Source organism: Staurois parvus, unplaced genomic scaffold (genome assembly GCF_062004578.1).
Source record: "Staurois parvus isolate SC_StPar_1 unplaced genomic scaffold, SC_StPar_1.0 ptg000897l, whole genome shotgun sequence".
Classification (NCBI taxonomy): Eukaryota; Metazoa; Chordata; class Amphibia; order Anura; family Ranidae; genus Staurois; species Staurois parvus.
Genome location: NW_028318693.1, coordinates 57,860 through 71,809, shown reverse-complemented (window position 1 = coordinate 71,809; position 13,950 = coordinate 57,860). Strand labels below are relative to the sequence as shown.

At 46.1% G+C, this 13,950-nt stretch overlaps 1 protein-coding gene across 1 annotated transcript; it reads left to right on the top strand.

The window, feature by feature from the left end:
* The first annotated feature begins 3,362 nt into the window (after positions 1 to 3,362).
* On the top strand, positions 3,363 to 13,533 carry LOC149442239 (uncharacterized). The gene is made up of 2 exons (XM_089656304.1): positions 3,363 to 3,514; positions 11,978 to 13,533. Exon 2 carries the CDS (start codon positions 11,999 to 12,001, stop codon positions 13,124 to 13,126), a length of 1,128 nt encoding a protein of 375 aa, XP_089512430.1. The 5' UTR covers positions 3,363 to 3,514; positions 11,978 to 11,998; the 3' UTR covers positions 13,127 to 13,533.
* The last annotated feature ends 417 nt before the right edge of the window (positions 13,534 to 13,950 follow it).

Here is a 13,950-nt window from a genome sequence, read left to right as displayed (position 1 = left end):
CCCACTTCCCATTGTATGATTCCATGGAGTTAAGTCAGGAAAGGAAAAATTAAGGTATTTGATAGGGAACATCAAGGGAGCAAACAGATGGCTCTTCAACTTTTTTCTGCTTCCATCCTTGCTAATGGAAAGTTATTTTCCATTCATTTACTGTCATGGTGTTAGGAAAATCGGACATTCCCCACCAAATACATAGCAAGCTATATATTCCAAGACCCATAAAAGCAACCAGGTACCCATGGAGACAAGATGACCTGGTACAGTACGTGCAGCAGATAACTGGGAATCAACTGTTCTGATATAACATCACTAGCCTTTCAATACATCGGCAGGCCTAATACGGTAGGGTGAAAAATCAATGCCTCAAGATGGTGATCTTTCCCTGGGAGATGACCAGCATTTGGGATGTCTGCATGGAGAATGAACAAGCACAACTGACTGGTGCAGGCATATATGTTTATGAAATGATTGCTCTGAAGACTTTACTGCTATCTTATGTCTATGAGTAAATTTAGACTGTAAAGAGTAAAGTCCCAAGCAGGGGTGGACTGACCATTTGGAAACTCGGGCACTGCCCGAGTGCCCTGGGTCAGTAGAGGGCCCCATGAGATGCCCCTGGTACCTTTTTCATGGGCTTTTTTGAGTTTGGGCAAGGACACAGGGGCCCCATGATCCCCTATTGCCTGGGGGCCCCATGAGTTGTCAGTCCGCCCCTGGTCCCAAGTGTTCTAAGTATGTGTCTGTCAACTCAAAGCTCAACCCAAAACTAAAGGGCCTGCAGGATATCTCTTAATCTAGTCCTGTGTGTTTTGCATTGCTGCAAGACGGGTCACTTGGCCATGCAACATTCCACCAACAGAAGGTGGTGATGGTTGGTGAGTTCCTCACATTACATGGACCCAGTTCTTAAATTTTCTGTCCAAAGCATATTTTGTTACTGGTTATCTTGTATCATCAACTCAGTCTGAAGGGAGGTCTGGATTAAACATGTCAGGAGGAGGGTCAATGTGAATCCAGATGGGTCTTCATCTTACTGTTATCTTATGCCTATGAGTAATAGACCATTGGCATGCCAGAGTAATGCCCCATTAGTGCCAGCCAAGAATGTGTCTGTTAATTCTATGTTCAACCCAAAACTAGCAGGCCGTCAGGATCTCTCTGTCAGGAATGGGCTCAGCACAGGTGGTGCTGGGGCTCACCTGCCTTGTGGGCTGCAGTACCAGTGCTGGCCAGTGGGTGCTCTCAGCAGCCAGAATCTCACTCCTGCAATCAAGCCATCACCTGAGGCTGATTGCAGGAGGTATATTAAAGCAATGGCCAGACCTGCAGTCAGTGCCTTGGTGTTTGTTTCCCATGAGCCCCTGTACTTGGTATCCTGTGTTCCTGCATATCTGCCTATCTGATTTGTTGCTGACCCTGCTTTGATCCTGACCTCTGCTGACTTCTCCTGCCCTGATCCCTGGCCTGTCTGATTCTCTTGGATACCCTCATTGGATCTGATCTCCTGTTACTGACCCGGCGAGTGACCCGACTATTCTGTGCCTGCTGCCTTGTACCGCGCTGTCCCCACCGTTACCGACCCAGCCTGTCTGACTACGCTTCTGCTCAGCCATCCATCCATCCGTCCTGCATGGACCCATCCGCCTGTTCACGTCAGGCTCTCCTCCAGAATATACCTCTAGCGGATCCCTCTACCACGGGTGGGTGTACTCAGGGGCCGCTACCTGGTCTCTGTCTGCTCCAAGTCCATCCCCACCATCAGGGGTCCTGGTGAACAAGCAGACTGGGACTTAGGCTCCGCACTCTGGGGAATCGTATTCCGTGGGTTGCTAGAGGTACCACCAGACGTTGCATTACATACCCATAAGGCCTGCCTGACCATTCCACCTCTCCAGCCCTGACCACGCCTGTGTTCCCACACATTTCTGGTCATACCCAGATCCCTGACACTCTCTTTTGCATTACTCCAAGGGTCACTCGGCCAAGCAACATTCCACCAACACAAGGTGGTGGTGGTGGTCAGGAAGATCTTCACGCTGCAGGGACCCAGGTCATACATTTTTCATACAAAGCATATTTGTTTTTCAATGTTATTACTGGCTATTTTGTATCATCTTCCCACCCTGAAGAGAGGTATGGATTAAATATTTCAGGGGGAGAGTCAATGTGCATCCAGATGGATTAGCATCTTACTGTTATCTTATGCCTATGAGTATGTTTAGACCCTTGGTAGGCCAGAGTAAAGAGTCTGTTGATTCCATGCTCAACCCAAAATTTGGAGGCCTGCAGAATCCCTCTTAGTCTGGTCATTTGGGTATTGTATGGCTCCAAGAGTCACTTAAGCATGCAACATCTCACCGACGGTGGTGATGGTCAGTGAAATCCTTACATTGCATGGACCAGTTCTAACATTTTTCATACAAAACATATTTCTTTGCAATTCTATTACTGGCTATCTTGTATCATCATCCCAGCCTGAAAGAAGGTCTGGATTAAACATGTTAGGGGAAGGGTCAATGTGAATATAGATGGGTCACCATCTTACTGTTATCTTATGTCTATGAGTACATTTTGACCCTTAGCAGACCAGAGTAAAGTTCCAAGAGTACTAAGTATGTGTCTGTTAACTCGATGCTCAACCTAACACTTGGGGTCTGGCCCTGTCTGTATTACATTGCTACAAGTGTCTCTTGGCTGTCTAACATGTGCCTGGTGGTGGTTGGTTGGTGAGATCCTCACGTTGCATGTACCCAACTCTCTATACAAAATTATATTTTTTCCCAATTTTATTACTGGCTATCTTGTATCATCATATCAGCCTGAAGAGATGAAGAGAGATCTGGATTAAGCATGTCAGGGGAATGATCAATATGGAATCAGAAGGATCACCATCTTACCGCTATCTTATACCTATGAGTATGTTTAGACCCTTGGCAGGCCAAAGTCCCAAACTTGTAAATATGTCTGTTAACTCCATGCTCAACCCAAAACTTGGGGGCCCGCAGGACCTATCTTAGTCTTGTCCTGTCTGTTTTGCATTGTTCAAGGGTCACTTGGCCATGCAACATTCCACCAACACAAGGAGATGGGGGTTGGAAAAAAATCCTCAGGTGGCATGGAGCCAGTTCTCAAATTTTTCATACAAAATGTTTTTCTTTCCAGTTCTATTACTGGCTCGTATCATCATCCCAGCCTGAAGAGAGTTCTGGATTAATCAAGGCAGGGGACATATCTATCCAGATGGGTCACCTTCTTGTGGACTGAAAGCAGACCTTCAAAAAGAGAAGGAACCATATAAGAATGTGACAAGGAAAGTCAAATATCCTGTGACATTGTAGTGTTCTCACCATCACCTGAACAACTTGTGTCCCCAGGGATACCATGGCCAATCGGAGCACAGACTATTATTTGTGGCTGGTCACATGACACAGAGCTCTGATAAGATCCAGATAAGAGTCAATCAGAACATAGAACAAGTGACAGAAGACAGAAGGACAGACCTCTAACAATACAGGTACAACATGTAGAATGCATGCAACAATATAATACTATATCATAGAATAATATATATATATACTATATACTGTACATGAGACTTCACTTACACAATGTTATCAGACTTTGTGGACATGGGGACAGAGGAAGTGTGATTGGAAATGTAGAGTATATGTGATATGTCAGTATTCTACAGAACCTGGGGGTTGGGGGAGATAACAAGAATATGTTATAATATACCAATGTGGGGTATGGGATTAAATGGAATTATTATAATTAAGGCCGTGTAATATGCATTATGTTTGTGATATTGGGGGTACATAAAATATATATCATAACAAAAAGCTACACCATAAAACAAAATAGAGCACAATACAATATAAAAACGTATAACATAATATATTTAAATGTATTATTGTGTCCAACGTATATGTCTCTGACATATACTGCAGTGCTGTACAGAGAACACTGAGCCAGTCACATCATTCTCTGTACCAGAGGAGCTTACACTCTAATATCCCCCACAGTCACACACTATTATTATTATACATTTATATAGCTCTGACATATACTGCAGTGCTGTACAGAGATCACTGAGCCAGTCACATCAGTCTCTGTACCAGAGGAGCTTACACTCTAATATCCCCCCCCCACAGTCACACACTATTATTATATTACATTTATATAGCTCTGACATATACCGCAGTGCTGTACAGAGAACACTGAGCCAGTCACATCAGTCTCTGTACCAGAGGAGCTTACACTCTAATGTCCCCTCCCCCAGTCACATCAGTGTCTGTACCAGAGGAGCTTACACTCTAATGTCCCCTCCACAGTCACATCAGTCTCTGTACCAGAGGAGCTTACACTCTAATGTCCCCTCCCCCACAGTCACACACTATTATTATTATACATTTCTATAGCTCTGACATATACCGCAGTGCTGTACAGAGAACACTGAGCCAGTCACATCAGTCTCTGTACCAGAGGAGCTTACACTCTATTGTCCCCTCCCCCACAGTCACATCAGTCTCTGTACCAGAGGAGCTTACACTCTAATGTCCCCTCCCCCACAGTCACATCAGTCTCTGTACCAGAGGAGCTTACACTCTAATGTCCCCCGACAGTCACATCAGTCTCTGTACCAGAGGAGCTTACACTCTAATGTTCCCTCCCCCACAGTCACATCAGTCTCTGTACCAGAGGAGCTTACACTCTAATGTCCCCTCCCCCACAGTCACACACTATTATTATACATTTATATAGCTCTGACATATACCGCAGTGCTGTACAGAGAACACTGAGCCAGTCACATCAGTCTCTGTACCAGAGGAGCTTACACTCTAATGTCCCCTCCCTCACAGTCACATCAGTCTCTGTACCAGAGGAGCTTACACTCTAATGTCCCCTCCCCCACAGTCACATCAGTCTCTGTACCAGAGGAGCTTACACTCTAATGTCCCCTCCCCCACAGTCACACACTATAATTATTATACATTTATATAGCTCTGACATATACCGCAGTGCTGTACAGAGAACACTGAGCCAGTCACATCAGTCTCTGTACCAGAGGAGCTTACACTCTAATGTCCCCTCCCCCACAGTCACATCAGTCTCTGTACCAGAGGAGCTGACACTCTAATGTTCCCTCCCACACAGTCACAGAGACATTTATATAGCTCTGACATATACCGCAGTGCTGTACAGAGAACACTGAGCCAGTCACATTAGTCTCTGTACCAGAGGAGCTTACACTCTAATGTCCCCTCCCCCACAGTCACTTCAGTCTCTGTACCAGAGGAGCTTACACTCTAATGTCCCCTCCCCCACAGTCACTTCAGTCTCTGTACCAGAGGAGCTTACACTCTAATGTCCCCTCCCCCACAGTCACTTCAGTCTCTGTACCAGAGGAGCTTACACTCTAATGTCCCCTCCCCCACAGTCACACACTATTATTATTATTATATTATTGGACATATATTGAGAATTCTGTACAATGCACTCATTTTATCACATGGGATATGCAAGGTCAGGTGGAGGTCATTGAAGACACTGAAGGACATTGAGAGAGACTACAGTACAAAACCTGTGAGTCTCTCTTAGGAATGTTACTGTAATATTTACCTGACAGAAGTTTTTTATGTGAATTCCCATTTTTTTTACTTGCTTGCTGTTCCATATTTTCTCTCCAGGTTATTAATTCATACAGCATAGATTGAGTCAGGAGAACACCACATTATGGCCACTAGGTGGAGCACAGTTTCACAGGATGAATAACTGTGATTTTTTCGTAAATACACCCCAATGTGTATCTGTAGCCATTTATTTTACTTTGCTTTGCATAGAGTGAAGGAGGATCAGAACCATTGTCAGGTTTTACTTCTACTTGGAGCTCCGAGAGATTTTCCTGTTTTGCAGACAACACTTTAGCAGACAGGAATTGAGGAAAAATCTGCAACAGTGAAACAGACAATAATAAAAAGCTGACAGTGGCTCTACCCTTCCCCTATTTAAAGCTGAAGTCTACCCTGCTCAGGGGTGGACTGACCATTTGGAAACTCGGGCACTGCCCAAGGGCCCAGGGTCAGTAGGGGGCCCCATGAGATGCCCATGGTACCTTTTTCATAGGCTTTATTGAGTTTGGGCAAGGACACGGGCCCCATGATCCCCTATTGCCCGGGGGCCCCATGAGTTGTCAGTCCGCCCCTGACCCTACTTAATCTCCCTCCGCCTAATCAAAATGCTAATTTGATTTTTAAATAACACATTTCAGTTTTCATTACACACCTTATTTTAGACCCAGTGATGTCACCATTGGTTCTCTATGCAATGCAGGCAGATCACGGCTAGTGGGAGGGTGCTGTACATGGCTTCCTGAAAACATCACATCACCCTGCTTCAGTACACCTCTCAACAGCCCTCAGTCCTGGTGCAAGCAGTGGGCTGGCTCTTCGGAGGAGTTATGTAAACATCAAAATGCCTTGATGGGTGGATGTCAGTCTGGAGGAGTGGGAGGAGTTATGTAAACATCAAAATGCCTTGATGGGTGGATGTCAGTCTGGAGGAGTGGCCATTTTTATGCAGCTGTATTTGCATGCAGACCAGCTCTAGGTCTGAGGAAGAAGGGATCACCCTTCGATACGCGTCAGCTTCATCCTGAGAGTCTCCCCTCTAGATGTGACCAGCACATGTCTGCTGATGTTGGATTTTATATGCTTTTTATATTGCTACTTTTGTGAGTGTACATCTTAACTGAAAGCGAAGTTCCACTCACCTGTCAAAAAATAAAAGTCAGCAGCTACAATAACTGTAGCTGCTCACTTTTAAAAAAACAGCCACTTACCTGTCCCTCAGTCCCGTGGTGTGTCCCCTGAAGCCCGTTTCACCAGCCGTCCTGTATTCCTGGAGGCCGCCATCTTCAGTGTGGGTACATCTGTGAGGCCACCATCTTCAGTGTGGGTACATCTGTGAGGCCAGCATCTTCACAGCTGGCTACCCACTGCGCATGCGTGAGTAGCGCTGCACTTCATGAATGGTCCTGTAGTCTCCTGGGACCTGTCACGTGTCCCAAAAGATTACAGCGAGGGAGGGAGGACACCTTCTGTTTCCGATCGCCTAGGCGATCAGACCAGAAGTGGGAACGGGTACCTGTCAAATTCGGGTACCCGCTCCGCCCCCCAAAGGTGCGAATCCTTAATGGGGAGCGGGGGAGCAGTCCTTAAAGTGTAACGTCCCCTTTTGGGTGGAGCTCCGCTTTAAGTGTATGCTCCAGAGCTGGATTCTTTATCTTGGCTTCCCTACCTGGTGAGTGACGGACCGAGAACAAGTACTCCAGATGGGAGCTCAGGCTTCAAAAGTTACCTGGCTGCATCTCATATGTGAGTACCTATTGGGGTGAACAGCGCCACTCTTGGTCAGAACCAGAAGAACCAGTGAAGACCTGCCCTCTTGTTTCTGTGTTTCAGAATGGAAAAAATGGAACCGCAAATGCCGCAACGCCTACCTTCAAGTCCCACCCCCACTTCATGAATGGTCCTGTAGTCTTCTGGGACCTGTCACGTGTCCCAAAAGACTACAGGAAGGGAGGGAGGAAGGACACCTTCCGTTTCCGAGCGTCTAGGCGATCGGACCGGAACTGGGAGCTGGTACCTGTCAAATTCGGGAACCCGCCCCCCCAAATGTGCCAATCCTTAATGGGGAGCGGGGGAGCAGTCCTTAAAGCGGAGCGTCCCCTTTTGGGTGGAGCTCTGCTTTAATAAATTTACCCTTTACTCACTGAGGTAATGCTCAAGGTTGGAGCGCTTTTGTTCTCTGTTACAGCTGTTTTTGGGCTTCCTCAGCCTTGAGTTGGAGCTGCACAGCCTTTGATCTGCCACCGGATGAACTTTCATATATGGTTCAACCCGCTGATTTCTGATCTGGGTTTCTGAGCGCAGAAGGTTTTATTTCTGTTTGCATGCAGACCACCCTAGGTAATTCCCACATGATGCTAACCCTCCATGACTGAACTAAAATCCAAAGAATGAAAGGGGAGGTCCAGGGACAGTGGGGGGGACGACAGCTGAGGGAAAAGAGCTAGATTATGCTGGACATCCTCCAGCCAAGAAATTAGGCAAGCTCTATCTGCCTTGCTGCAGCTTCTCATCCACATTCTGAGAAATGCACAGTGTGCAGTGACATCGGAGAAAGCCATTTTAGTACAGATGTACTGTAGGCATAGGGTCAGGGGAGATGTTATGATGGGTACTCGGGTCTCGAAGTAATTGAGGATTCTGGAAATCCATCCTTTTGCTATTAATCGATTGTTGTATGCTCTTTGGACATGTATTTGTATAAGGCATTTTTATTGGATAGGGTTATGGTATTTGTGGGGATTGACCTTTATATCTGTGAAATCTGGTCCCTGGTACCAAAGCAAAACTAATTCCAGAGGGGCCCAGGAAGATTTTCTGGCTAAGGTAACAGCAGACGTGGTGTAGCCTATTCTTTTTATTTTAGGGCCTAAAGTAATTACAACTGCCCCCCCTACCCCCAGCTAATAAAGAATATACGGTCCCACAACAGCCAATGGTCCAGTCCTTTTCTCTCCAGTGTTGGAATATGGGCGCACACTCTTACCTCATCATATACAGTATAGGACCAACAGCTATGGGATGTGGGGAATACAGCAATTTTAATTATGTTCTCACTGCCTACGTCAGGCTTTAACGTTGGCCTCACACTTTGCTGCATTGCTATAACATGCAGGTGTAGCACTCCCCCCCATAAGTGGTTGTTATTTTTAACGGGTTCTACTGGCTTCCAAATGGTGGCCCTATAGTTGCACCCAACAGCACACCAAGCCATCAGTGACAGACACACAGACTTCAGTACCTCCAATCCACTTTTTGCAATTTATGGGGAGAGATACTCAAAAACAGTAGCAAAAATGTTATTTAGACCTCTGCCATAGGTTAGCTTTGATTCTGAAGACCCAGGCGGGTGGCTGCATTCAAGTTTCTTAACCTCTATCTCAGGCCAGTTTAGATTCTGTAGTTTGCCTTGAGCTCTACCACAGGTCAGCTTTAGGTTCTTTTGGCCTCTGCCACAGCCCAGCTTAGATTTTGTAGTCCCAGATGAGAGGCTACATTCCAGTTTCTTAGACCTCTACCACCGGCCAGCTTAGATTCTCTAAGTTCTAATTACCTCTGCCACAGGTCATCTTAGATTCTTTAGGAATCTGCCAAAGGCCAGCTTAGATTCTGCAGGCTCAGACATGCGGCTACCTTTCTGGTTTCTAAGGCCCCTACCACAGGTCAGCTTTAGGTTCTTTGGGCCTCTACCAAACTCCAGCTTAGATTCTGTAGTTTACCTTGAGCTCTACCACAGGTCAGCTTTAGGTTCTTTTGGCCTCTGTCACAGCTCAGCTTAGATTTTGTAGTCCCAGATGAAAGGCTACATTCCAGTTTCTTAGACCTCTACCACAGGCCAGCTTAGATTCACTAGGTTATATTTACCTCTATTACAGGTCAGCTTTAGGTTCTTTGGGTCTATACCAAAGGCCAGGTTAGATTCTGTAGGCACAGACATGTGGCTACCTTCCAGTTTCTTAGACCTCTACTACCGGTCAGCTTTAGGTTCTTTAGGCCTCTGCCACAGCTCAGCTTAGATTTTGTAAGCCTATATGAGTGGCTACATTCTAGTTTCTTAGACCTCTGCCACAGGCCAGTTTTGATTCTGTAGGTTCTATAGGCATTTGGTACAGGTCATCTTAGGTTCTTTAGGCCTCTGTCAAATGTCAGCTTCGATTCTTTAGGCCCAGACATGTTGCTTCCTTTCAGTTTCTTAGACCGCTACCACAGGTCAGCTTTACATTCTTTAGGTCTCTGCCACAAGACAGCTTAGATCCCTTAGATTCTGGATCCCTAGACAAGTGGCTATATTCCAGTTTCTTTGGCCTCTACTACAGGTTAGTTTCAGCCTCCTTAGGCCTCTGATACAATCAAGCTTGGATTTTTTGGGTTCAGATAGGCAGCTAAGAGAATAAAAGTTTTCTTGACTTTGGATTCCTGTTCCAGGCAGAGCCTGGGAGACAAGGACTGAAGGAGCCTTCTACACAGACATTCTTACCAAGCAAGAAAGGCAAGAACCCTTCTAAAAGGGTACTCCAAATATTTTTCCCCTTCCTCAGCCTATATCACTGGAAAAACCCTTTCAGTGATTAGCCAAGGCAGGATAAATATTCATAACCTAAGGCATTGTAACTTCTCACTCTGTTTACCGAAGAACATTCAACAATAGCAGGCAGAAGCAATCAATGCCCTGGGCTTAGGAGAACCCCAATGAACACAGATAGCATAAACAAAGCCCAAGCTGGCTAAAATCTAACTGTGACACTAATTTTAGTTAGGGACACCCCAGCTTAAGTCAAGGATCCTTAATGATGTAAATTATTTTAGAATTTCACCCCAATGCACATATACACTAGAACAGCAATGGGCAAACTACGGCCCGCGGGCCGTATACGGCCCGGCGGACCTTTTAATCCGGCCCGCGGAGCTAGGCTCCCGCAAGGCCAGTGGTCGGCAAGCCGCGGCTCTTTACAAATTTAGATGCGGCTCTCCTGTGTGCCGGGCGCCCGCTCCCCTCCCTCCTCTCCTCCTCTCCCCTCCCTCCTCTCCTCCTCTCCCCTCCCCTCCTCTCCTCTCGGATGGCCGCCCCCCCTCTCGGATGGCCGCCCCCCTCCCTCCTCTCGGACGTCAGGACTCTGCAGCTGTCAGGATGTAGGCGGGGCAGCGTGACGAACTCCTCTCACAGTCCTCCCTGAAGACCAGAACGGCGCGGGAATACGAGAGGAACGCGCGGACCAAAGGTAAGTGAATTGACACAGGGGGGGGACTTACTATATGGGGGATGAATTACTATATGGGGGACTTACTATATGGGGAATGAATTACTATATGGAGGACTTACTATATGGGGAATGAATTACTATATGGGGGACTTACTATATGGGGAATTAATTACTATATGGAGGACTTACTATATGGGGAATGAATTACTATATGGGGGACTTACTATATGGGGAATGAATTACTATATGGGGGACTTACTATATGGGGAATGAATTACTATATGGGGGACTTACTATATGGGGAATGAATTACTATATGGAGGACTTACTATATGGGGGATGAATTACTATATGGAGGACTTACTATATGGGGAATGAATTACTATATGGAGGACTTACTATATGGGGAATGAATTACTATATGGGGGACTTACTATATGGGGAATGAATTACTATATGGAGGACTTACTATATGGGGAATGAATTACTATATGGGGGACTTACTATATGGGGGATGAATTACTATGTGGGGGATGAATTACTATATGGGGGATGAATTACTATGGGGGATGAATTACTATATGGGGGATGAATTACTATGGGGGATGAATTACTATAGGGGGGATGAATTACTATGGGGGACGAATTACTATATGGGGGACGAATTACTATATGGGGGACGAATTACTATATGGGGGATGAATTACTATGGGGGATGAATTACTATATGGGGGATGAATTACTATGGGGGATGAATTACTATATGGGGGATTAATTACTATATGGGGGATTAATTACTATGGGGGATTAATTACTATGCTTACTATGGGGGAATATTACTATACTTACTATGGATGACACATACACATCATTCATCTACTCTTGGTCCGGCCCCCGGGTCCAATATATGAACCCATTGCGGCCCTCAAGTCAAAAAGTTTGCCCACCCCTGCACTAGAAGGTAATGTATGCTATGTGCTGAGGTGCTCTGTCTGAAATAGTGAAGTGTGTTGATAGCACATTCAGAATGAATGAGATGCCTTAACACTATGCACCTCAACACACAAAAACAGATGTGAATGGGCCCTGAGTAGTCTTAGATATTGCCGAATTGCAGTTTGTTACTCTCTTTGTCTTCTCCCCATACAGATTCAAAACACTGCTTCTCTGATGGCTGTCTTTGCGAAGGCATGGGAGTCAGTGGGCTTCCTTCAGTCAGTGAACTCTGTGGTCCTGGGACTCGTTGCTCAGGTCAATGAGACTGCCACTGCTGATGAAATAGAGTTTGTCAAGAAGACCTTGGAGTCCATTGACCGGCAGCTGGCTGCAGGCAAAGGGTTAATGAGGGACTCTGATATCACCAAATGTGAAGATAGCATCACGGTAGTGTACCAGCAGTTGGCCACGGTGGTCCGGGCAGGTAAACCGTACAAAGACAAAGAGAAGGAGGTCTTCCTGCAATATGTGACTGACTACAAGATTGACCGTCAGCTCAATGCCCTCTATAACCGCTTGCTGGGCATCTCTGTGCTGGCAGACCAGGTCACTCTTCTGCAGCAGGTGATACGAGACAACCACCCACGTCGCTGGCAGATGATTGCCTTCTGCCAGCAGGTCAACTTTGTCCTGGCCACGGGTCTACTGTGCCTTTTTGTCCATGGCTCCCTAACTGGGCGGGATACCCAGGTCATGATGGGCAGATGGACTGACAAGATGGCTGCTCTTTATAAGAGAATGGAGGATACTTCCAGAGACTGTGCCTCCTATTTCAAGTCCCAAGCCCAGGAAGATGTAGAGAAGTACCTACCACTAAATGAAGCCTTACCTGATGATGAAAAAGCTACTGCCATATTCAAACTAATGGAGAAGAATTATGATTGGCTGCGCTGGGCAGTAATGGTCTCCCACCCACAAACCGATAAGGCAGTTGGGGTCCTCATCCATGGGAACTACATCTCAGTAAGTGGGGAATGCGGCACACAGGTGGTCCTGAGCTTCAACGAGAGCCCTGTCTCTCTAGACAAGGGAAAGGTCAATAAGCTCATTGGGGAACTGGAGTGGAAACTCCCAAACCCACCACCTGAGGTCTATGCCAACATTGAGGCTGATCCCAGCTATGCTAAGCAGTACCTGGCTGATCGCATGTTGAAGAAACTGAGAGCCGGCCTGGGCAGTGGAGTCACCATTCATACAGTGCCGGGGAAACTGGATATGGCAGGAAATTTCCCCCAAGCCTCCTATGTTCTCTATGAGTATAAGCACCGAATGGCAACTGGCACTGTTTGTATCTTTGGCTGAGCAATGTATAATAAATCTGTGCAGAAGTTTTATTTCAATTTTGGGTGGACGTGGGGGGTTCAGGAAGGTGAGGGCGAGGGGTAATGTGCATTCACATCTTTTCACTTAATGCTACAAAAGAGTGCAGCAGGAGGAATGAGACTGCTATTATCGCAGCTAAAGCCGAGGAAGTATAGAGAGCTCCAACAAGAAGAGTTGGTCCATTATTACTACTACTATGGACCACGTCTGTGTATGGTGAATTAGCGCAGTCTTATTTACAATGGGTTACTAGAGTGTTCTGGACAACCAGTCTTCACATACCACATTTGTCTTGAGACCGCCTCTGATGTAACAAAACAAAACCACAGAGCTGTGTATCTACTATGTATCGTGTGTGTAACGATCCAATAAAATGTTAAATTCTTTTCATGGCGTTTCATTGTGTTATGGCAGAGCGGTCCATCTCCAGCTCCAAGGGCCACTTTCAGTCGGATCAGGAAAAATGCTGGGAGCCTCAGGTATGATTTTACTGCACAAGCTAAATCCTTGTTATTACAGGAACTCTTAATACAGGGAATCAGTCAGTGTTTACTTATGGGGAAGAAGCAAAAAAAATTACTAGCTGAAACACAGGGCTTAATCTAGAAAGGAGGTTTAGTGCCTTAATCCCAACTCTGGGCAATTTTTTTAAACAGTCCCCCAGCTCTTGCTTAAGTATTCACCTCCACTTCAGTGCTGCTCTTCATACTAATTCTTCACCATTCCTAGATGTCATCAGTCCTCCAGATTGACTGAGGACATATTGTGGATGCAGCGTATCATATACCTGCCCCCTAGGGGGC

Bases quoted from the DNA above. Each gene is read 5' to 3' on its own strand.
- LOC149442239 (XM_089656304.1), top strand. From the start codon at position 11,999: ATGGCTGTCTTTGCGAAGGCATGGGAGTCAGTGGGCTTCCTTCAGTCA.